A 23,268-nucleotide genomic window follows, 5' to 3' on the forward strand; every position below is an offset into this window, starting at 1 on the left:
TGACCCTTTGTCGTTTGACCCTGAGTCGTTTGACCCTTTGTCGTTTGACCCTGAGTCGTTTGACCCTTTGTCGTTTGACCCTGTGTCGTTTGACCCTTTGTCGGTGAACCCTGCAGGGTCCAGTCCACCCAAGGTAGTATCTGGGTTCCAGTATTATTTGGATGTATTCAGGTTCCAGTCCACTCAGTATAGTATCTGGGTTCCAGTAGTATCCAGGGTCCAGTCCCCCCTGTAGTATCTTGGGTTTAATGTGAAGTGAAATCTAGGCAGTATGCAGATTGCAGGGAACACTGTATAGTATCCAATAGTATCCAGGATCCAGTTTCTTGTAGTATGCGGGGTACAGTATCCAATAGTATACAGGATCTAGTTTCTAGTAGTATGAACGGTACAGTATCCAGGGTCCAGTTTCTAGACTCTTGATAATACAGGGCTTCTTAAAAATGTAACTGGAAAATTGTTTACGCGTCCCACAATACAGTGTTCATAAAAATTTGTAAATTGTGCCCCAGAAAATTTCTAAACAGTAATTGTGTCTCAGAAATTTTGTAAATGGTTGTGTCCCAAAAAATTTGCGAATCGTGTCCCAGATTCGGAAATTTATAACTATTTCCTGGAATAAAAGGTGTTCCAGAAACCTACATCCTTTCTTAAAATCCTAAAATGCTAAAAACGTTCAATTCTCACCCCAAAGGAATTGAGTCTTTGTAACAAACTCAAATTTTCTAATCCCTATATCTTTGCAACCTTGCATACCTTTGAGACTTCAAACCAACCTTCAAACTTGGATTATTTGATTTAACTAACAAAATTCATAGTTTGAAATATCTAAGGTCTACAACATTGGGATATAAAAATATAGGGATTAGAAAGTCAGAGTTTGTGGCATAGACTCAACATGGACACAATTCCTTTTTCGATTCTTATCTTTGCAAGTAAGTTATAACGACCTCCTCAGCGATCAAATCCAATTTTAAACGGAAATAGTTTTTGGTGAGGGCTTCTGAACCTGGACACTCAGCTGTCCGCGTTCTTATCTAAACAAACAGAATTCTACAGTCTTATTCTTAAAAATTTCTCTCAGTTTCTAGTTAATTCGCCTCACATCTTAATCTACCTATAGTTCGCTATGTGAGTAACGATCGTACTTTTTGGGGTTGGATTAGTTTTCTCATCACTTCACCTTCCGCTTTAGTTTGGCGAATTTTCTCTTCTTTTTCTTTCCACTTTAGAAACTATATCCAACCTGAAACCAAATCTGTATGTTCGTAGATTTTGTTCTATTCGATTGTGCATAGTTCTCATAAATATAATTTTTATTAAGATCTTTATTAAATTAATTCTAGAGATGTTTCTTTCACAATGACAGTACGGAGCTAACAATTAGCGTTAATATTGTTAAGTAAAGTGCTAGAGTGGAACTAGAGTTAATCTGAAAAGAAGCCAAGTTTTAAATGCAATGTTTTCAACCGAACATGGAATAAAGTTAAAGAATAAGAGTGCAACAGGTTTACATCAACATGTTGCTATCTTTAAATCAAACCTTTTTTAGTTCTGCTAACCCTGTAGATTTAAAATCATATCAAACACGCTAATATCATTGATTTATCTAAAATCATTTATGTGAATTATTTAAAAAAAAATACAAAAACTTCAAATATTTTTAGAGGAAAAGTAAAAGAAATTTAAGAAAACAGAGAACATTCATCCAGATATCGAATCTAAAATTTTGAAGAATCTATAATATCAAAGTCCCGACACCGACAGCCTTTAATACCGCTAGGAGCAGACGAGGATTTAGAGATATTGTAATTGTAAAAAATGTCGAATTTGGGTTGTTATGTCAGACCGAATAACAGATACCCGATACAACAGTTAAAGTGATTAACAGATAATATTTAAGTTTTATTTTGTTAATTTTCTACAGAGATAAATTAAAAAATATTAGGGTTTAATTGTTTCTCCAGGATTGGATTTAGATTATCTCCAAGGATTGGATCTTCCTGGTTATATATTGAGGTAGAGAGAACTCAGATAGCTCTGCAACCTGTTCAATCTCAACCTGCACAACCAGATAGGATTAGTCAGAGTATACAAATATTTATATTTGCAATGTACAAAAAATTTCATGAAAGAAATCCAAGAAAAAAGACAAAATGAAGTTTTTTTATTTCAAAACATCAATGTATTTATAACATATCTCAAGATCATTATGTTGTTGGATTGAGAAAGAAAACAAAATAAATAATTTAAAAATCCAAACATGTGCATCGTTAAAAACCATAACTACAATGTCCATAATTTTTTTTTTTTTTTGGAGGGGGTCATTCATACATTATGCTATCAAACATTCAATTTGTACTCTAAAAAATTAAAAAAAAAATTTAATGTGTAATCTCTTTTCATAAGATTTTTAAAAATTCAAATACATTTTTATGTCCTTTATTTTGAAAAATTCTCTATTTAATTCTGTTGGATAAAACATAAAAGTAAAATTATGATTTAATTTTTTTTGAAAATCTTTAGAACACTGACCGAGCACATTTCCGAATATTAGACCTACTTTTGAAGGTTAAAACATTAAAGCATTTTAGAGAAAAATATTTAATCTACGACCCCCCATTTTTTAAAAATTAATCTGCTAGGGGCACTTTTTTACCCAATACAAAGATATTTAGTGGGCTAAAAAACCTAACATTAACTAGAAATATATGAAATGATGATTTTTTACATGTATGTTATTCTGACTGACGCGACGCAGCTGACAGAATAACTTAAAGATAAACAATGAGCAGTTCATTAACTCTATATGTTAGCCTGGAAAAATATATTATTAAATTTAATTGACATAGAACCCGGAGAAGATCAATCATTTCTTGACAGAAGAGAAATCATTCAGTTCTCAAACTTTACAATTCTAGAACAGCCTATTATTTTGTCAGGAATTCTTCAAATTTTGATGTTTTACAAAATTCTCTAAAACTGGGAAAAACAATCAGAAATAATTTGTAAAAGCAATTGATTCTTTGCTACAAACTCTGATTTTTCAATCCTTTTATCTTTGCAACCCAATGGGTTAAACCTTAGATATTTCAAACTATGAATCCTGTTAGATCAAATAATCAAAGTTTGAAATCTCAACGGTTTACACCATAAGATTGCAAAGATATAGAGATTAGAAACTTTGAGTTTGCGGCAAAGACTAAATTCCATTGCACAAATATTTATTTAAAATATATAAACATGTCCAAAATCCTTTCTTCAGGAAGGTATAATTAATTTAGATCAGAAATTGTATCTGATAAATTCATTTTAAACACAAAAATTTAGAACTTTGAAAAATATCTACAACATCTGTATTTACTAAGTAGAACTGTAAGTAAGTTTGTACTTAATAGGAAAAATTTAGCAAAACTAGTTTTTATCAATTTTTCACTTAGAACTTCAGCCTAAAAATGAGCCTAAATATCTTCGGAATGATAAATTTATCAAAATGTTTAGAAAATAGCGAGCTGAGAGCTATTTTAATAAAAAATAACATAAAAGTTACAAGTAAGAAAAAGTCTCCAAATATATGAATACTAGGCTTTTTCGCGTCCATCTTCTATTTAAATTGTGAACATGTTCTTTTTGTTTACATTTTAAAACAAAAAAGAAAAAATTTTTGCGGATTTTTAAAAAAAAATTCGCGGATTTTTAAGAATTTAATTTTTTTTTACAAAATTAAAAACCTTTAAAAGACATTTTTTTAATTTTTATAATTCATAAACCTTCCCTGTGGTCACGTGATGTCTCACAAAAAATTTGGGCCCGATCGGTTCAGCCGTTTTGACGTTTATTGGATACAAACAAACAAACAGACAGACAGACAAACACCCAGACAAGCCAAATTTATATATAGACTAGGCTTTTAGGGCGCTTCGCGCTCATCTTCTATTTAAATTGTGAACATGTTCTTTTTGTTTACATTTTAAAACAAAGAAGAAATTTTTTTGGCGGATTTAAAAAAAATTATTGGATACAAACAAACAGACAGACAGACAAGCCAAATTTATATATAGAAGATGGGTATTAAAAGATCCGTCTTAAGGCACTGAATTCAGAAAAGTTGATTTCACTGTGATTCGTTAAATATTAAACCAGTTCTTTGGTCTTAAATCAAGCATATTCATAATAATATAAATGAGGGGGATGAGGAGGAATGTTTATATGGGAGGGGGATGAGGAGGAATGTTTATATGGGAGGGGGATGAGGAGGAATGTTTATATGGGAGGGGGATGAGGAGGAATGTTTTTCTGATAAATTAATAGAATAAATAAACAAATGCGGGAAATGCAAGAACATTTGAATGTTTGATTGAACAAGGGATTCTACAAGCAAATTATCTTAAAGTACGTCCTTACAAAGTGACTAATATTTTGATTTTTTTTTTGTTTAATTTTTTTTAAATTGAGGTATTTTTAAAAAATATGAAACTTTTACTGTTACACTCTCATGTATTTTTGAAAACGAACTCACACGTTAACAATCTAGCTTGATTTATTAAAATTTCTCATGGGGTTTTAACATTATTGAATTAAAATTGAAATTATAGAGTTCAATTTTTGTGTTCAGAAAAGTCAGACCATATTTCGGTATCTTGGGTAATTCCATAATATTAACTTTACGGGTTGATTACCTCAAAGTAAGAAACATGTGTTCATGGAAGAAAAAAACATTAAATTGATCTCTATCTTCAAATCTTATGCTAAAATGAACTTGGGCATGATAGTAGTTGATTTAGAAAACATAAAATATGTTACAGGGCCCAAAAGGTTAAAGAGAACAAAAGGGTAAAGTATGGAATGGTATGGAAACAGTACAACAAAATGGCGGTTTTACACTTTTTTTGATTTAATTCCATTCTATATAAATATTCCCTTCACTGTGATTAAATCCATATGGCAGAGAAAATTTGAATTTAATAAAATATCAGATCCTTTCTTTTTCTTTTTAACCTACATTTCACATTCATTGAAATTATACATAAACTTTTGTAGCAGGAAATAGCTCTGAGAGATGTTGGTTTATAAAATTAGGTTTTAGATTTATGTTGGCATCTCTAAAGTTATCTAGATAATGAATATATTTAGATATGAAATTAATCCCACCTTATATCCTAATCTCCACAAGGTTTCAAACTCATTCACCAATCCAACCATAGACCTAGGAAACCAATCTTAATATATTCATACTTAATTTAGTCCAGAGGTGGAGGGTGGGGGGGATGAATCAGAGACGAAACAAATACTTGGGCGCGCTTGCGACGCCTCCAAATCTTTTATTAATAGTCGTTAGAATCTATTTATATATCTAGATTATCCTAAATCCGTTGTAATTTCTTGTTCATGTATTTTTTGAAGATTGTGACAAAACCAAACACCCTAACTTTTCCTTTTTTTCTTCATTTTTCCCCCAAAACCCAATGAAAGCTAAAATTTTTGCCGGCAAACGGAAAAATATACACCCCTGATCTCACTAGAAGGGATCATTCAAGTACTGTACTATACTATCCCGTTGTGCCGTCTATAGTCTGTAATCTGTATGTATACTATACATACTTTCTCTAGCTGCCTAAAAGTTGCTCTGGTACTTCAAATAAGTTGGAGTTTTCAGTGATATAGGCTTAGAAAAAAAATACTTTATAAAACTTTTTCATTATATTCATATAAATGGGATAAATAAATGTAAGGAACTGAAAAGAAATAATCCTCCTTTACAAAAATATTTATTGAAGAAGAAAAGATAACAAAATTCTTTTCTTCAGACAGGGATAGTTTATTTAGATCAAAATTGTTTTCGATAGATAGTTGCAATTTCAAAAACTAAGTGGACAAAGGGTGGGGGCCGTTTCCGTTTCCGTATTACGTCACAAGAACTCCATCCAATGAGAGTGCAGTATACTGGTCACATGATAAAGACAGAGACATGTGACCAGTATACTGCAGGCGGGGGAAGGCAGGCGGCCATGAGCAACCACTATTTCTCCTTCCATGCCACCATGCACATTGACTCTTCCGGGCAAAACTACTTTTTTAAATGGTATAGTTAGGGCCTTTAAAGTGTGATTTTAAAAAATCCAGCCGTGTCACGCAAAAAAGCACAACTCAAACCATTTTTTTCAATTCTACTTAAGATTAATATTTTGTGTGTTGAATTCTTAACCTGTTTTACAATGAAATTTTTGACAAATTTGACTGAGTATTGCATCTTGAAATATCACAAAGTTGGTTAATGAGTGATTTTAAGATGGATTTAGTATAATGAGTCAGTAATTGAATAATCATTCCTCTAGAATATCCTTGTTTTCAGATTGGTTGCGTATTTGCTGAATATGATCTGTTTAAACAGCTACCTTTTCTATACAAAATTGAATACATATATATGAATTTCCATATAAAATTGACACAGTTTTATATCAATTTCTCGAGACAGGAACTTCAGATAGACGTTTCATGGGTCGCAATTAAGAGGTTGTTATGCAAGCTCACGCTTCGTTATGAAGTCTATAATGCACCCTTGTTCTACCAGTATTCACCCCTGTTTTCAAGATGAAGATGCTGGAGATGAAACCAGATTTTTGCCGACAAATTATTCTATCTACGCATGCACGAGAAACTCGCGTGTTTTTCTTTCAGTTTTTTTCCAGTATTCCAGTAAAATTATTATTCGTGTCATGTTTTGCTGATTATCGTGCTAATATCGGAGGACTAATGTGGTAAATATCTCCTTTAAATATTTAAATTCTTTTTATGTTTCTTGTATGATTATATACGCGTATTTTCCAGCTTAATGCTACAGTTTTTAATGCCTGAGACATGAGATGGTTTGATTTATGTATTGGATGAATTGTATTGATCATGTTCCTCAAAGCTTTTCTGTAGTGTAAACAAGTTTTATTGTTTAAGATTGAAGATCTGTGCCTCAATAAAACTTGAAGCTTTCCTGTCTTTGATTCATTATGAGAAGGAATAAAAGTAGAGGATCTTACGGTCAGGCCCGACGAAATACAGCACGGTAGTTGTCTATTTATCATAAGGTCTTTAGGAAATCGCCGAGGTTGTGTATCAGAGGTAAAGTAATAAGCTTTCAGCATGTACCCCCTTTCATTTTTCCTTTACAATACCTTTCAGCTAATATTCTTTATTTTTCTAATTTGATACAGCCTTTATCCACCCAGAAATATTCTTTAAGTAATATATTTTTTATTTCTTCGTATTTTTAATTATAAACAATTACATGTATGTAGACAACCCTCTTTGTCTAAAAACTCGTACTTTGCAAGCTTTAACATTATCTAAGTATGCAAAAGCAATAAAACAATAGTCGAGAAATAAATAAATAAATAAATAAATAAATAAATAAATAAATAAAGTGAAACAAAACTCACCTTAAATAGGGTCGTTTGGATATATCCTTGAGCTTTTTACAGTCGGCCTGGGATAGTTGAAGACGAATTTCAGGGGGAACCTGAAATAATATCCTGATCTGTCAGGTTCCTAATATATATCCTGATCTGTCAGGTTCCTAATAAATTAATATCCTGATCTGTCAGGTTCCTAATAAATATCCTGATCTGTCAGGTTTCTCATTAATATCTGATATGCCAGGTTCCCAATAAATATCCTGATTATCAGGTTCCTGATAAATATCCTGGTTTGTCAGTTTCATCATAAATATCCTAGTCTGTCAGGTTCCTTATAATTATCCTGATCTGTCAGGTTCCTAATAAATATCCTGATCTGTCAGGTTTCTCATTAATATCCTGATCTGTCAGGTTTCTCATTCATATCCTAATCTGTCAGGTTCCTAATAAATATCCTAACCTGTCAGGTTCCTCATAAATATCTTGATCTGTCAGGTTCATGATAAATATCCTGACCTGTCAGGTTCCTCATAAATAACTGATATGTCAGGTTCCTCATAAATATTCTGGTCTGTCTGGTTCTTCATAAATATCCTGGTCTGTTAGGTTCCTCATAAATATCCTAATCTGTCAGGTTCCTCACAAATAACCTGATCTGTCAGGTTCCTCATGAATATTCTGATCTTTCAGGTTCCTCATGATTATATTGATATGTAAGGTTCATCATAAATATCCTGATCTGTCAGGTTCCTAATAAATATCCTGATCTGTCAGGTTCCTCATTAATATCCTGATCTGTAAGGTTCCTTATTTATATCTTGGTCTGTCGGGTTCCTCATTAATCTCCTCATCTGTCAGGTTCCTCATTATTATCCAGAGCTAACAGGTTTCTAATATATATCCTGATCTGTCAGGTTCCTCATGAATATATTGATCTGTCAGGTTCATCATAAATATCCGAATATGTAAGGTTCCAAATAAATATTCTGATATGTCAGGTTCCTAATAAATATCCTGATCTCTCAGGTTCCTTATTTATATCTTGGTCTGTCAGGTTCCTCATTAATCTCCTGATCTGTCAGGTTCCTAATAAATATCCTGATCTGTCTGGTTCCTAATAAATATCCTGATCTGTCAGGTTCCTCATAAATATCCTGATCTGTCAGGTTCCTCATTAATCTCCTGATCTGTCAGGTTTCTCATTAATATCCTGATGTGTCAAGTTCCTAATAAATATCCTGATCTGTCAGGTTCCTAATAAATATTCTTATCTGTCAGGTTCCTAATAAATATCCTGATCTGTCAGGTTCCTCATTAATCTCCTGATCTGACAGGTTCCTCATTAATATCCTGATCCGTCAGGTTCCTCATAAATATCCTGATCTGTCAGGTTCCTCATAAATATCCTTATCTGTCAGGTTCCTAATAAATATCCTGATCTGTCAGGTTCCTCATTAATATCCTGATATGTCAGGTTCCTAATAAATATCCTGATCTTTCAGGTTCCTCATTAATATCCTGATCCGTCAGGTTCCTCATTAATCTCCTGATCTATCAGGTTTCTCATTAATATCCTGATCTGTCAGGTTCTTAATAAATATCCTGATCTGTCAGGTTCCTCATTAATATCCTGTTCCGTCAGGTGCCTCATAAATATCCTGATCTGTCAGGTTCCTCATAAATATCCTGATCTGTCAGGTTCCTCATTAATATCCTGATCCGTCAGGTTCCTCATTTATTATTCGTCACAAAATAAAAATTGGGTGTCGATATCCACCCAAAACATGTCCATAATCTGACAAGAAAACTAGACCTTATCTGATATCAGAACTTATTATCATTCCTCTCTCAACCAAAATTTACGGCTTTGTTTCAAATCAAAAATCTGAAGAGGAGGATTGTTGACCGTTATTTACGTTAAAATTGGTTTCTTACTAGAATATTTGATTGAATTTAATGGGTCAGAATTAATGTAAAAAATATCCATTCCTGTTCCCTGGTTTACAATAAATATCCATTCCTGTTCCCTGGTTTACAATAAATATCCATTCCTGTTCCCTGGTTTACAATAAATATCCATTCCTGTTCCCTGGTTTACAATAAATATCCATTCCTGTTCCCTGGTTTACAATAATTATCCATTCCTATCCCCTGGTTTACAATTTATAGGAAACAAAAACCTTCCCTTCAAGTCTACAACATGATTGTACAACAGAGCGACATAAAATACAAATATTTAATCATAATAAAAATGTTTTGTCTATAATGTCGATTGAGGGCTTTTAGAAAAGTAGATTGACCCTAGGGAATACATTGTAATAGGGAACATTGTAACCCTCTGTCAACACAATACAGTCAATTATTTTAAACAATTCATGCAGATACTTATTTTTACTTAGCACAGCGGTCTAAACATGCATGAAAACAATGCATCAACTTTCAGAACCCTACCTGGAGCAAAGGAATATCACTGGGAAGAACCTCTAGTTAGAACCCTACCTGAAGCATAGGAATATCCCTGGGAAGAACCCGTAGTTAGAACTCTACCTGAAGCATAGGAATATCCCTAGGAAGAACCCGTAGTTAGAACTCTACCTGAAGCATAGGAATATCCCTGGGAAGAACCCCTAACCAGAACAAGGACGGAACTGCTAATGTTTCTCCACACAGTGCCATACTCCTTGATCCAAATCTATAGAAATATTAATGTTGCAGAATCTTGGAGTATATACTATAAAAAACATACAGTGACAGGTAAATTTGAAGTATTTAGAATATGTTTAGACCTTAAATGCAATAAGAAGGAGGTAAAATTTTCGAATCAGTTTACTAGGAAACTTTTTTTTATTATAGAAAAAATCCTCCTTTCTATTAATTAACAATAAGAAATTCTTTTTTTAACTTTTAAACATAATCTGATTTGTCTTCAAAACGATATATGGAGGACATCTGTTTTCTATTGCCTATCTTTTATATATACTCTAAGAGTAGAACTGTTGGGGGTTTCCTTGTTTATTGTCTATTGTTTATACAAACAAGAAGGGAATGGGAGGGGGGAGGGAGGACTAGAAGGAAAGTTGGAGTGTAAGGGGTTGTACAAGTGGATTTGAAATAAAAAAGGAATTATATCAAAAATCAGAAAATTAAAATTGTCAACCCTAGGTTAATTCCGTATAAATTTTGCTAGTCTGTCTGTTTGTTTCCAATAAACGTCAAATCGGCAGAAAGATCGGGCCTAATTTTGGCGTGGCAACTATCATGGCTCTAGAGAAGGCTGATCGAAATAAAAAATTATGTCTGGAAAAATATTTGGAGTTTTCGCAATTTTCAATATCCATCTTCACAGAAAAATCGCGAGATTTTGAATTTTACAATTATAAAGACAAAATTGTGGTCTGACACGCATCATTTAAACGCTAAAATGGTTAGTAGGCGAAAGACATTGTTTGGGTTGCAGGTCCCTTATTTCTGGGCAATTTTTTTCAGCTATACAGCTTTAAAAAGGTGCTATTGACTCGCATATTGGTTTATTTAAAACCAATTCATTTCTAGAACTATAACATCGATGTTTTCCCAAAACAGAATTTTTTGCACAGTTAAGCATTTTTAAAAAATATTAAAAAATGCTAAGAATAGCCATAAATGTACATAAAAGCTAGTAGTGACAGTTTTTATTTTTATTTGAAGTAAAACCTGTACGTACACTATACCACGTCTAACTAAAGTAAATTGCACTTTAGATTGGAATCTTATATGTTTCAATCCTTTAATTAAAGAGTTTTGGAGAATAATAAAAATGTTATGAATTTCTAATTTGTAACTTAAACTTGTGAATACAATCAAAACTACGAGGCGCTACTTTCTATTTTGTAGTGTACAGGGTATAATATACACTACGGTGTATATCCCTGTACAGTGCAGCGTACAGCAGTTCATATAATACCTGTACGTGAGCATAATCTCAAACCCGAATGGATCACAATCTGTAAGAACTAGAACCGGGAGCTGGAAAAGACTTGTTAATCTGTGAAGAAAACTCCTAAATCCATTTATTATTTCCTGGCTGAGATCTGGAATTTCAATCAGAAACTTGAAATGAACTTGGCATTACATTTACAGCTTCATTTGTTTCTTGAAACTAATGGACAATACACTCAAGGTTATTTATTAAAACCTTTTGTCTGATCTATAAGATTTTGATTTGATTAATAAAAAATGAATATATAAATATATATAAATATTATGCAAATATTTCTATTGACAGGCTAGAAGAATATTCGATATTTATTTTGTATATTTTACAGAAAATGTATGAATATTATAATTAAACTTTGTACAGAATGTACTCCTCAAAAAGATAAATACAAAATATTTAGTTTGGTCTCAATAATTAAAGGCGTCGTTTCAGGTCAGTAGTATATCACTTTTAAAGGGACCGTTCACTTATTTGGGTAATTTCAGGGTAAACTAAACAGCCTATTCGCTGTTGATTGGTATTACACTTACTTTTCAAAGACAACTGTGGCCGGAGAAAAAGCCGATTTTTCGTTCAGAAAGTAAATGAATATTCCTGGTTGCTAGGTCTGGAACCCCCTTTCCAGTTAGAAGAATTATATCTCTGCACACAAACAATAGTGAATGGAAACATGCTTTATATATTAGATTTTTCAGCTCTACAGATTTTAGAAATCAATAGAATATGGGGTTAGTATTACTACAGAAGTTGTGGAACCCCCCCCCCCCCCTCCCCCTTAGTTTTTGTTTTCAACCTCGCGTGATTATACTATTTCAGGTCAAGTTAGGTTAATAGATAGATAGTCACGCGAGGTTTTCAAGAACTATGAGACGGGGGTCCAAGTCACCTACATTCAGATGTTACCAATTTACGTATTTTAGTGGAATTAACCAAACCCTGGATTTTGAGATCAACTCACTAAAAGTTCTTGTTCCCAGGAAAACACCGTTCTCCAAGAAGAAATGATATCAAGGCAAAACTACATAATACTTTCTTTTTTATCTTTTTAATATATAACTTCATTATCTACTTTCTTTTTTATCTATTAAATGCCTTTGTTATCTGTTATCTTAATTTTATTAAATTTAGCTTTCTTTTTTTTATTAAATTACTTCATGCTTAATATATTATTCTATCTTGTTTAAACAAGGTAGCCTCATTAACGTATATCCAAATAGATTCTAGTACAATAGATGTCAACGTAGAATTTGTATACTCTCAGTACAGCTATTTACAAAATTGTTAATAATAGTGATAATTTTTTTTAGAATAAAGTGCTTATCTTACAGAAAAATAATTGCAATTTTTATGTGTTCTTTGTTTTCTGTTTTTACACTTTTTATCTTTTTAATGTGAGAAAATTTCATTTTCCCTGTTATATTTGACACTTGTGACGTCTTCTATAATTTCCATTTCTCTGTTGCCACTTATTGTACTTGATAATCTATATGCTTATATCTATCTTACTGTCTATTTCAATTAGATCATTTATTATCATAATATTATATATTTTTTTTTCATTTCTTCCCTTTTTCATCTATTTTCTTATATATGCTTTTTCTATTATCTTATTTTTCTTTACATTTCCTTCCATTGTGGTATTTTGAAAACAGTGGAATGACTGTCGTCTCTTTTCTTTCTTCCCTTTTTTAAAGGGAGTGTTCGCGAAAAATAAAAGGGGGTATATGATTATGACTAAAAATAAGCGCTATTGATCGCTACTTATCTTACTTCTATCTGTTGCGTCTGTCTGTAAGGAGAAAATTGTTAAAAACGACTTATACTGAAAAACGTAACTAACGTCCATACAAATTGAGTTAGTTTGAAATATTTAAGGTCTACAACATTTGGTTTGAACAATTAAAGGAATAGAAAATTAGAGTTTGTTGCAAAGACTCAATTCCTTTCTCCTTATAGACGCAACAGATAGAAGTAAGATTAGTAGCGACCAAAAGCGCTTTTTTATCGCATTAAGCCTATACCCCCTTTCATTTTTCGCGAACACTTCCTTTAAAAGAAAGTGTAAGTCAATTATGACATTTCTTAACTAAAAGATAAATAACACAAAAATCTTTCCATAGCTTCAGGTTAACACTGCACTGTAAAAAAAAACTAGAGTTGGAGTCCACCTTAACTAGAGTTGGAGTCCACCTTAGCTAGAGTTGGAGTCCACCTTAGCTAGAGTTGGAGTCCACCTTAGCTAGAGTATGAGTCCATCTTAGCTAGAGTTGGAGTCCACCTTAGCTAGAGTTGGAGTCCACCTTAGCTATACTTTTTTTCAATGCTCTTTTCATCTTTTCGACAATTTTCCAAATATTGTAGATAAATTTTAGATAAATTTTATCCTACAAGCAACCTTGAATATTTCAACTAGTTTAACTCAGCATCTGAATTCTGGGTTTATTCGTATCTTTCTTTTCAGTTATATTTGGAATAATTCTCCAGAACTTAATATATTTGGTTTGGTAAAATACATTCATCGGCGCCACGACATCTGATCCAGCGACATGTCATCCAACAACTAGTGTTCCAACAACATATGATCCAGCGACATGTGATCCAACAACTAGTGTTCCAACGACAAGTGATCCAGTCATTAATTGATCAAGACAAATAATCCACGTAACAAATAGATCAAATTTTGTTTTTTATTACTGGATCAAATGTCGACTTGATCACGTCTCGTAGGATCAAATGTCACGGCGTCACAATCACCATGTTTGCCTGAGTGAATCTTGTTTCAGGTATTCCTGGATCAATCTTTGGAAAACTGTATCCTTCTCCACCACCAGTATAAGCTGGGCTCCCGTCTCTACCCCTACAAATATCTGATACAAAACCTTCTCCACCACCAGTATATGCTGAGCTCCCGTCTCTACTCCTACAAATATCTGATACAAAACCTTCTTCACCACCAGAGAAGCTAGGCTCCATATCTGATACAAAACCTTCTCCACCACCAGTATATGCTGAGCTATCGTCTCTACTCCTACAAATATCTGATACAAAACCTTCTCCACCACAAGTATATATATTAGATGAACTCCCGTCGTGACGCTTATACAAATTTCTGATAAAACCTCTAGAAGTAGAAGCTAAGCTCCCGTCTCTACTCCTAAAAATATCTGAGACAAAACCATCTCCAACACCAGTATAAGCTGAGCTCGGCCGTCTCCACTCCTAAAAATATCTGAGAAAAAAACATCTTCACCACCAGTATAATCTGAATTTTAATCACTAAAATCTATATCATAAAGTAACTAAAGGTTTTAATTATCAGGTTGCAAAGATATGCAGATTCATTTAGAAGTCCATAACAAAGCCTGCTGAAAATAAAAATAAAAATACAATTTAACCCATTTTAATATTTTGTTCCCTAGAACTAGAATGTAAACAAAGGATATTGTTAATTAATAGAAAGGATTCTAAATGAATATTTATCAAACCTCTATTATTTTAATATCCCCCCCTGTTAAATACATTACCAACATTATTCATAAGTTTCACCCCACTATTTATATTGCTAGAATATTTTAGAATAAATTTAGGAAACTTTTAACATTTCACTTGTGGAGCCTATGGTAATAGTAATTACACAGGATATAAACTCCATATATTCACGCTAAACTTTTAACATTTCACTTGTGGAGCCTATGGTAATAGTAATTACACAGGATATAAACTCCATATATTCACGCTAAACTTTTAACATTTCACTTGTGGAGCCTATGGTAATAGTAATTACACAGGATATAAACTCCATATATTCACGCTAAACTTTTCAGAGTTAAATATTTTTTAACTTCATCGGATTAAACTTTGCAATAATTTTCTCAAACTAAGCTTTTCAACTAAGGCCGAGAGTTAAGAGTGAAAATAAAGGAATATTAAAGAATATCTCACATGTTTTATCGTTGCATAATCCGAACCTGTACAAGAATTGAAAGGCCTTGAGTAATCGTACTTTACATGCATTCATTTTATAATTCACGTTTCAACAATTGTTCCAGCCTTTCTCTCACTCAATTTCTAGCTTGCTTCTTGTTTTTTTGTAACGTCCAGAAAAACACTTAAATTCTTTAATATTATTAAATCCTATTTATAATTCTCCTGGCGACGACGGGTACCTTAAACATGTTTTAAGTTCAAATTTAAATCCACTAAATAATAATTCCTTCTTTACTATACTATTGGAGAGTTCTACTCATAACTTTTGCTTTAGATTTCTTCCCCATTTATGTAAAATGACTTTTAAACACATGTTCTCGACAGAAATTTATGTTCTATTGCAAATGATTGTTTTGTAAATCTGTGAAACTTTAGTTAAGAAACAATTGAAAATTTTTCCCATTAAAGAATGCATGGAAAGTTTCGATTTTACAAGAACATTTAAATACAAGAATAAACGATTTGTATGTTAAAGGATTTACTAACGATGTAATTACTAAAATGATAAAAATGTTATGAGAAGGAATACATAATTTTGCATATTTTTTTGTTTTGTAAAAAAATATTTTGGAATAAACCTTACAATTTCTATAAGAAAATATGAGATCCATGTCCAGTAGCCTACCTGATATCTGAGTTGAATCTGAAGGAACCTGTTCTCCGCCCTGGTCCGGAGTCAAAATCAAACTTAACCACAGAAACCAAAAAGAAATTGAGTTTTTGACAAAAAATCAAATTTTCTCATCCCTATATCTTTGCAACCTGATAGTGTAAATCTTTAAAGTTTAAAAAATCAAAGGTCTACGACATCGGGTTGCAAAGATATAGGGATTAGAAAATTTGAGTTTGTGATAAAAACTCAATTCTCCAAAAAAAGATGGCAGCGTACTTTTAAAGGGAAGAAAGATTAATTAAAATATAAAAAATGTTACCTTTTGAATACTTTTGATCTATTGTGATTTCATTCCCTATTGAAAACCTAAAGGTTTAGACATTTCTTTGGCAAACTTAAATATCAGGATTTAAAATATTCAGTTTTAGGTAGAAATAGATTAAATCTATTAACATAAAAATAAAATTGCTAAAAACAGTTTTTCTAGGAGGCAATTTTTACTAGTAGAACAGTCTTTCCAGGAGACAAATCTTACTATTGTAAACCAGTCTTTCTAGAAGGCAAATCTTACAAGTAGAACAGTCTTTCTAGGAGACAAATCTTACTAGTAGATCAGTCTTTCTAGAATGCAAATCTTACAAGTAAACCAGTCTTTCTAGAAGACAAATCTTACTAGTAAAACAGACTTTCTAGGAGACAAATCTTACTTGTAGATCAGTCTTTCTAGAAGGCAAATCTTACTAGTAGACCAATCCTTCTAGTAGGCAAATCTTACAAGTAGATCAGTCTTTCTAGAAGGCAAATCTTACTAGTAGAATAGTCTTTCTAGTAGACAAATCTTACTATAAGTAGAACAGTCTTTCTAGGAGACAAATCTTACAAGTAGACCAGTCTTTCTAGGAGACAAATCTTCAAAGTAGAACAGTCTTTCTAGAAGGCAAATCTTACAAGTAGACCAGTCTTTCTGGGAGACAAATCTTACTATAAGTAGAACAGTCTTTCTAGGAGACAAATCTTACTAGTAAAACAGTCATTCTTGGAGACAAATCTTACTTGTAGACAAGTCTTTCTACGATACAAATCTTACTTTAAGTAGAACAGTCTTTCTAGGAGACAAATCTTACTATTAGACCAGTCTTTCTTGAAGGCAAATCTTACTAGTAGCCCAATCTTTCTAGGAGAAAAATCTTACTAGTAGACTAGTCTTTCTAGGACACAAATCTTTCAAGTAGAACAGTCTTTCTAGGATACAAATCTTACTAGTAGACTAGTCTTTCTAGAAGGCAAATCTTACAAGTAGAACAGTCTTTCTAGGAGACAAATCTTACTAGTTAATTAGTCTTTCTAGAAGGCAAATCTTACTAGTAAAACAGTCTTTTTAGGAGACAAATCTTACTAGTAGACTAGTCTTTCTAGAAGGCAAATCTTACAAGTAGACCAGTCTTTCTAGGAGACAAATCTGACTTCAGTACACCAGTCTTTCTAGGAGGCAAATCTTATTTCAGTACACCAGTCTTTCCAGTAGGCAAATTTTACTAGTAGAAGAGCCTTTCTAGGAGACAAATCTTCATAGTTGGCCAGTCTTTCTAGGAGACAAATCTTTATAGTTGGCCAGTCTTTCTAGGAGACAAATCTTCCTAGTACACCAGTCTTTCTAGGAGGCAAATCTTACTAGCGGACTAGCCTTTCTATGAGGCAAATCTTAAAAGTACACCAGTCTTTCTAGGAGACAAATCTTACTAGTGGGCCTTTCTAGGAGGCCAGTTGATTTTTGGCGACAAAATCTTTCTACTAGACCAGTTTTTTCTTGGCGGCAAATTTTTACAGTGAACAAAAGGCAAACATATGTATATAAATAAAATCTTTTTGAACAACCATAAAGCCTTTATAGTGAACCAATCTTTTTAGTACACCAATCTCTCAGAGAAATTATAACCAAAACAAAATAATGGTTTTGTTTTTCTACATGTTTTCGCAGCAATGAAATTAAACAAGAAAAACAAGGAAAAGAATTATCACTTGTTTTCAGTGTAAGCTAACTTCTATAAAGGATGGTTCGTTAAGATAATAAAATAAATATAAAATCTCTTTATTCCTTTAAACCAGTCTCACCCACTTGATAAATACTGCTAAAATTCTAATAATCCTAATTCAAAATATCAAAGGTTTACATAATCAGGTTCCAGTAATATAAGAATTATAAAATAAAAATTAAATTTTGAGGCAAGACTTTTCAGGCGTTTATGTTTTTAAATATCTGGGGGAATGAAAGGACATCAAGTTTTTTTAATACTTTTTACCCAAAAAATAATTTATTTTTCCTTAAAAGTCATTTTACTTACCCAATTCAGCGAATAAAACCTAATTTTCCCCCCTGACTTCTTGGGGGAAAAAAAATTTCCAAAAGAGGGGTGAAAAAATGATTTTTCTTTAGAGATAAATCCATTATACTAGTACAAACTTCGGAACCACAAACGCCGGACGTTACAAAGGTCGGACAGTACAAAGCTCGGACTAGTACAAACGTCGGACTGGTACAAACGTAATTGTCACAAACTCTAATGTTTCAATATGCCCGATGCAACCCGATGTCGTATAACCTTTAATATTTCAATCTATGAAATCTATAAGATCAAACAGTTTAAGTTTGAAAGTATTAAATGTTAATACTATTACCAGGTTGCAAAGATATATGAATGAGAATATTTGAGTTGGTGGTAAGAACTCAGTTCCTTTGGGTAGATTTTTATTAGACCAGTCGATAAAAGGAAACAACTTTTCTCTTTAAATTTTGTGCTGAAAACTACCTTTACTTACATTCTCTTAAACTTTCAAAATTTTCATGTTTTAATAGAATTTAAAGCTTTTTGTTCAAAGCCCTTAAAAAAAACAAAATTTTAATTAAAGGCATTTTTATCATAAGTTTGATTATTTTCCTCTGCTAGAAGACAGTTAACTTCTACTCCGCTCTCATCTATATACTTTATATTACCAGCAACCAGACCCTTGATGGTAGCTACTATACCCAGCAGGGTTCTGGGTATACTCATGATACTGACAACCTTCTTCACTAGCTCATCCAGCTCACCCTGCTCAGAGAAGTTGTGTACGTTTTGGTAGTATAGATCTCTCTTGTTGGATCTCCTGCTCTTTAACAACCCGGAGAGGATCGTGTTTAGGACGAAGATAAACTTGTCAAACCTTTCTTTGTTCTTCTCCCGTCTTACTGTAGACAAAACCGGGTTATTTACTCTTCTAAAATTAATCTCAAATTAATCGTAAGATTTATGTTGACATTGATCATTAAACCGTTTTTCTTCTTCATGAAATTGGAGTTTCCGGCAGAAAGAAATTAAAATCAAATAATTTACTAAAACTGTGTTTGCCAATTTTTGCCAATTTGGTTTTTAAAATTCATTTTTAACTAACTATTGTGTCGCCAAGTTCTATGCATTTTGTACCTCTCTACGAAGAAATTAAAATATTTTTTTTCTATTTCAAACTTTGCGATAAAATTTGCGTTATTAAAGTACCTTAATCCGTATCCTTGAACGTACTCTACGTTATCTGTAAAGCTGAAGGATGGATACCGGATAACTCCCTCGTCTTGAACCTGCTCTAGGAGTGAAGCAACCTGCTCAGCCACCAGTCTCCGACAATCTTCAGATCCCCAAGACTGACGGAGCCAGGGGTTGGGTTCAGGAGGATATTTCTCGAGGTGAGTTTTACATTCCGCGTTTAGTATCTCCAAGGCATCATTAAACATAATGTATACTGCAATATATATGTTTAGGTTACAATTAAAATAATTTAAGTATTCGTACTTCGGGCCTTCGGACCGAAAAAAAACACGTTTAGACAATCAGAAATCAAGAGTTTATGTTTACAAAGAAAACGATAGCAATAGTTATGTTTACAAGGAATACGATAGCAAGAGTTTATGTTTACAAAGAATACGATAGCAAGAGTTATGATTACAAGAAATATGATAGCAAGAAATATGCTTACAAGGAAGATGTTAGCAAGAGTTATGCTTACAAGGAATACGATTGCAAGAAATATGCTTACAAGGAATATGATAGCAAGAGTTATGTTTACAAGGTTTACGATAGAAAGAGTTATGTTTACAAGGAAAACGATAGCAAGAGTTATGTTTACAAGGAATACGATAGCAATAGTTATGTTTACAAGGAATACGATAGCAAGAGTTATGTTTACAAGGAATACGATAGCAAGAATTATGCTTTCAAGGAATATGATAGCAAGAGTTATGTTTACAAGGTTTACGATAGGAAAAGTTATGTTTACAAAGTTTACGATAGGAAGAGTTATGCTTACAAGGAATACGATAACAAGAGTCATGTTTACAAGGAATACGATAGCAAGAAATATGCTTACAAGGAATACGATAGCAATAGTTATGCTTACAAGGATTTTATTATAGTCAGAGATGTTCTTACGAAATCTTTCCAAATTCAATTCAACGTTTAAAAAACTAAATTTTCCTTTCTTAGACGATTTTTAATGAATGACAAGTTTACTTTAAAATATTTAAAAATATATTTCTACTCTAAAGATTTAAAATTCCTTCTAGAATTTCAATGTTTTTATGGTTTTGAAGTAGAATTTAGAAATACTATTTATTCAATATAATTATACAGCGAGATTCAATAAAATTATACAGCGAGATTCAATATAATTATACAGCGAGATTCAATATAATTATACAGCGAGATTCAATATAATTATACAGCGAGATTCAATATAGCTGGAAACTTTAATTTTCAAGTCTTAAAGAGAAATTCTCAGATTAACAAGAAAACCGTCAGTTTTTACTCTTGACAATAACTAGAAAACTCCCAAATATTGATCCTACCTGTAAGAAAACTCCTAAACATTGATCCTATCCTAAAGGCAAAAAACAACCGAAGTAAAAAAACTTTCTCCATTATAAGTCGAATATCAAGTTTTTAAAATTGAATGTAAAATGTAATGATTGGTAAAAACCGACTAATCTTTCATTACTCAATCAAGGATCATCATTCAAACATTTGGAAAAACAATTCAAAAAATATTTATGAGAGCTTAATCATCATCAAAATGGATTGAATCCCACTGCTTTCTTCTTTACTTTAACAGTAATTTTTTTTTTCTAAGGAGAATGAATACCCGTAGTAAAATATGTTGTATTGTGTCTAAGGAGAATGAATACCCCTATAAAAGTATGTTGTATTGTGTCTAAGGAGAATAAAAACCCCTAGTAAAGAGTGTTATATTGTGTCTGAGAAGAATGAATACCCCTGGTAAAATATTCTGTATTGTGTCTAAGGAGAATAAAAACCCCTGGTAAAATATTCTGTATTGTGTCTAAAGAGGATGAATATAAAGTGTGTTGTATTGTGTCTAAAGAAAATGAATACCCCTGGTAAATAGTGTTGTATTGTGTCTAAGGAGAATAAAAACCCCTGGTAAATAGTGTTATATTGTGTCTGAGAAGAATGAATACCCCTGGTATAGTGAGTTGTATTTGGTGTAAGGAGAATGAATACCCCTGGTAAATAGTGTTGTATTGTGTCTATGGAGAATGAATACCCCTGGTATAGTGAGTTGTATTGTGTCTAAGGAGAATGAATACCCCTGGTAAATAGTGTTGTATTGTGTCTAAGGTAAATGAATACCCCTGGTATAGTGAGTTGTATTTGGTGTAAGGAGAATGAATACCCCTGGTATAGTGAGTTGTATTTGGTGTAAAGAGAATGAATACCCCTGGAAAGTATGTTGTATTGTGTCTAAGGAGAATGAATACCCCTAGTAGAATATGTTGTATTCTGTCTAAGGAGAATGAATACCTCTATAAAAGTATGTTGTATTGTGTCTAAGGAGAAAAAACCCCTGGTAAAGAGTGTTGTATTTTGTCTAAGAAGAATGAATACGGTAAAATATTCTGTATTGTGTCTAAGGAGAATGAATACCCCTGGTAAATAGTGTTGTATTGTGTCTAAGGAGAATGAATACCCCGGGAAATTATGTTGTATTGTGTCTAAAGGGAATGAATACCCCTGGTATAGTGAGTTGTATTTGGTGTAAGGAGAATGAATACCCCTGGTAAAGTATGTTGTATTGTGTCTAAGGAGAATGAATACCCCTGATAGAATGTGTTATATATTGTGTCTAACCAAATACAATAAACCTTTGTTTCTTGTATTATCTTCTTAATGGATGAAATAGAAGTTAGAAATACAAAAGCTAAATAGAATAATATTATCTCCTCAATATTTTGTTTTCTTAAAGTTTTCACACGCTAACATTTAGGGCTGTTTTTCTTTACCATAGTTTTTTTAAGTGGGCCAGCTGTCGATCCAATACACTACTCACAAAGTGTGATCACGAAATATAAAAAGGGGGTATAGACAGAACCAGAATTTATTTCAATATAAATGTGTTTATTAACAATTTCTTCCGTCTTTTTTCTTTCGTGGTCGCAATGAAAGTTCTATTAATTAAATTTGACATTTTTTTTAGGGAGCTCCGCGTCCCTTTTATAGTAACAATTTTATATTTTCACTTTTGATTTTCAAGCAAAAATTGTGACATGAATAAAGGTTGCATAATATGCTTACTCTCGATGCGCTCCAATGTACGGTAAATGTCGTTTCCTTGGCATAGATAGATAGAATTCGTATATGACGTCACTCTCACCTCTATAATCAGTGACGTCATATGAGGATTTTATCTATTTATGCTTAGGAGACAACATTTTCCGTACATTGGAGCGCATCGAGAGTAAGCAACCTTATTATAGAACCTTGTTTTCAAGTATCCATTTTTCCGTGATACTCCAATAAGCAAAGATGTTCACTGATTTTTTCGTTTAAATTAGTGCATTTTCAAGCCTCGTAGATGGTGAAATTTTTTTCTGGGAAAATTGTTCAAGAGAGACCAGTCATCCTCCTTCCCTGGGCCGAGATCATGTGCATAGTTGCCACCAAAAAATGGACCGGAGCGGGTAAGCCTTTTATTGGTTACAAGCAGTCAAATAAACAGAGAGACCAGTCATCAATAGTAATTGCATCCTTTCATCAGTTGTAATTGCATCCTTTCATCAGTTGTAATTGCATCCTTTCATCAATAGTAATTGCATCCTTTCATCAGTTGTAATTGCATCCTTTCATCAGTTGTAATTACACCCTTTCATCAGTTGTAACTAAATCCTTTATTCAGTTGTAACTGCATCCTCTTATCAGTTGTAATTACATCCTTTCATCAGTTGTAATTGCATCCTCTCA

At 32.5% G+C, this 23,268-nt stretch overlaps 2 protein-coding genes across 2 annotated transcripts; one reads left to right on the plus strand and one right to left on the minus strand.

Annotated features, from left to right (window-relative positions):
• Window positions 1-1,892: 1,892 nt before the first annotated feature.
• LOC111703105 (meiotic recombination protein SPO11) lies at window positions 1,893-19,828 on the minus strand. The gene is made up of 10 exons (XM_023474967.1): window positions 19,516-19,828; window positions 18,919-19,237; window positions 15,995-16,034; window positions 14,146-14,239; window positions 11,977-12,024; window positions 11,350-11,445; window positions 10,002-10,098; window positions 7,431-7,510; window positions 5,152-5,206; window positions 1,893-2,062 (listed from the first exon to the last, which is right to left on the minus strand). Exons 1-10 carry the CDS (start codon window positions 19,746-19,748, stop codon window positions 1,976-1,978), a joined length of 1,149 nt encoding a protein of 382 aa, XP_023330735.1. The 5' UTR covers window positions 19,749-19,828; the 3' UTR covers window positions 1,893-1,975.
• A 26-nt stretch (window positions 19,829-19,854) lies between these two features.
• LOC111703104 (putative eggshell protein) lies at window positions 19,855-20,473 on the plus strand. The gene has a single exon (XM_023474965.1). It carries the CDS (start codon window positions 19,862-19,864, stop codon window positions 20,471-20,473), a length of 612 nt encoding a protein of 203 aa, XP_023330733.1. The 5' UTR covers window positions 19,855-19,861.
• Window positions 20,474-23,268: the final 2,795 nt, after the last annotated feature.

The sequence above is a fragment of the Eurytemora carolleeae genome, unplaced genomic scaffold, assembly GCF_000591075.1.
Source record: "Eurytemora carolleeae unplaced genomic scaffold, Eaff_2.0 scaffold533, whole genome shotgun sequence".
Taxonomy (NCBI): domain Eukaryota; kingdom Metazoa; phylum Arthropoda; class Copepoda; order Calanoida; family Temoridae; genus Eurytemora; species Eurytemora carolleeae.

What these genes read in the sequence shown, in the direction of transcription:
- LOC111703105 (XM_023474967.1), bottom strand. Translation starts at nt 19,748, where the DNA reads ATGTTTAATGATGCCTTGGAGATACTAAACGCGGAATGTAAAACTCAC. An exon ending in AGATTCAACTCAGATATCAG is followed by an intron (nt 14,240 to 15,994) that starts GTAGGCTACTGG and finishes AGATATTTGTAG; the next exon opens with GGGTAGAGACGGGAGCCCAG. An exon ending in GGGATATTCCTATGCTTCAG is followed by an intron (nt 7,511 to 10,001) that starts GTAGAGTTCTAA and finishes ATATTATTTCAG; the next exon opens with GTTCCCCCTGAAATTCGTCT.
- LOC111703104 (XM_023474965.1), top strand. Translation starts at nt 19,862, where the DNA reads ATGTTTACAAAGAAAACGATAGCAATAGTTATGTTTACAAGGAATACG.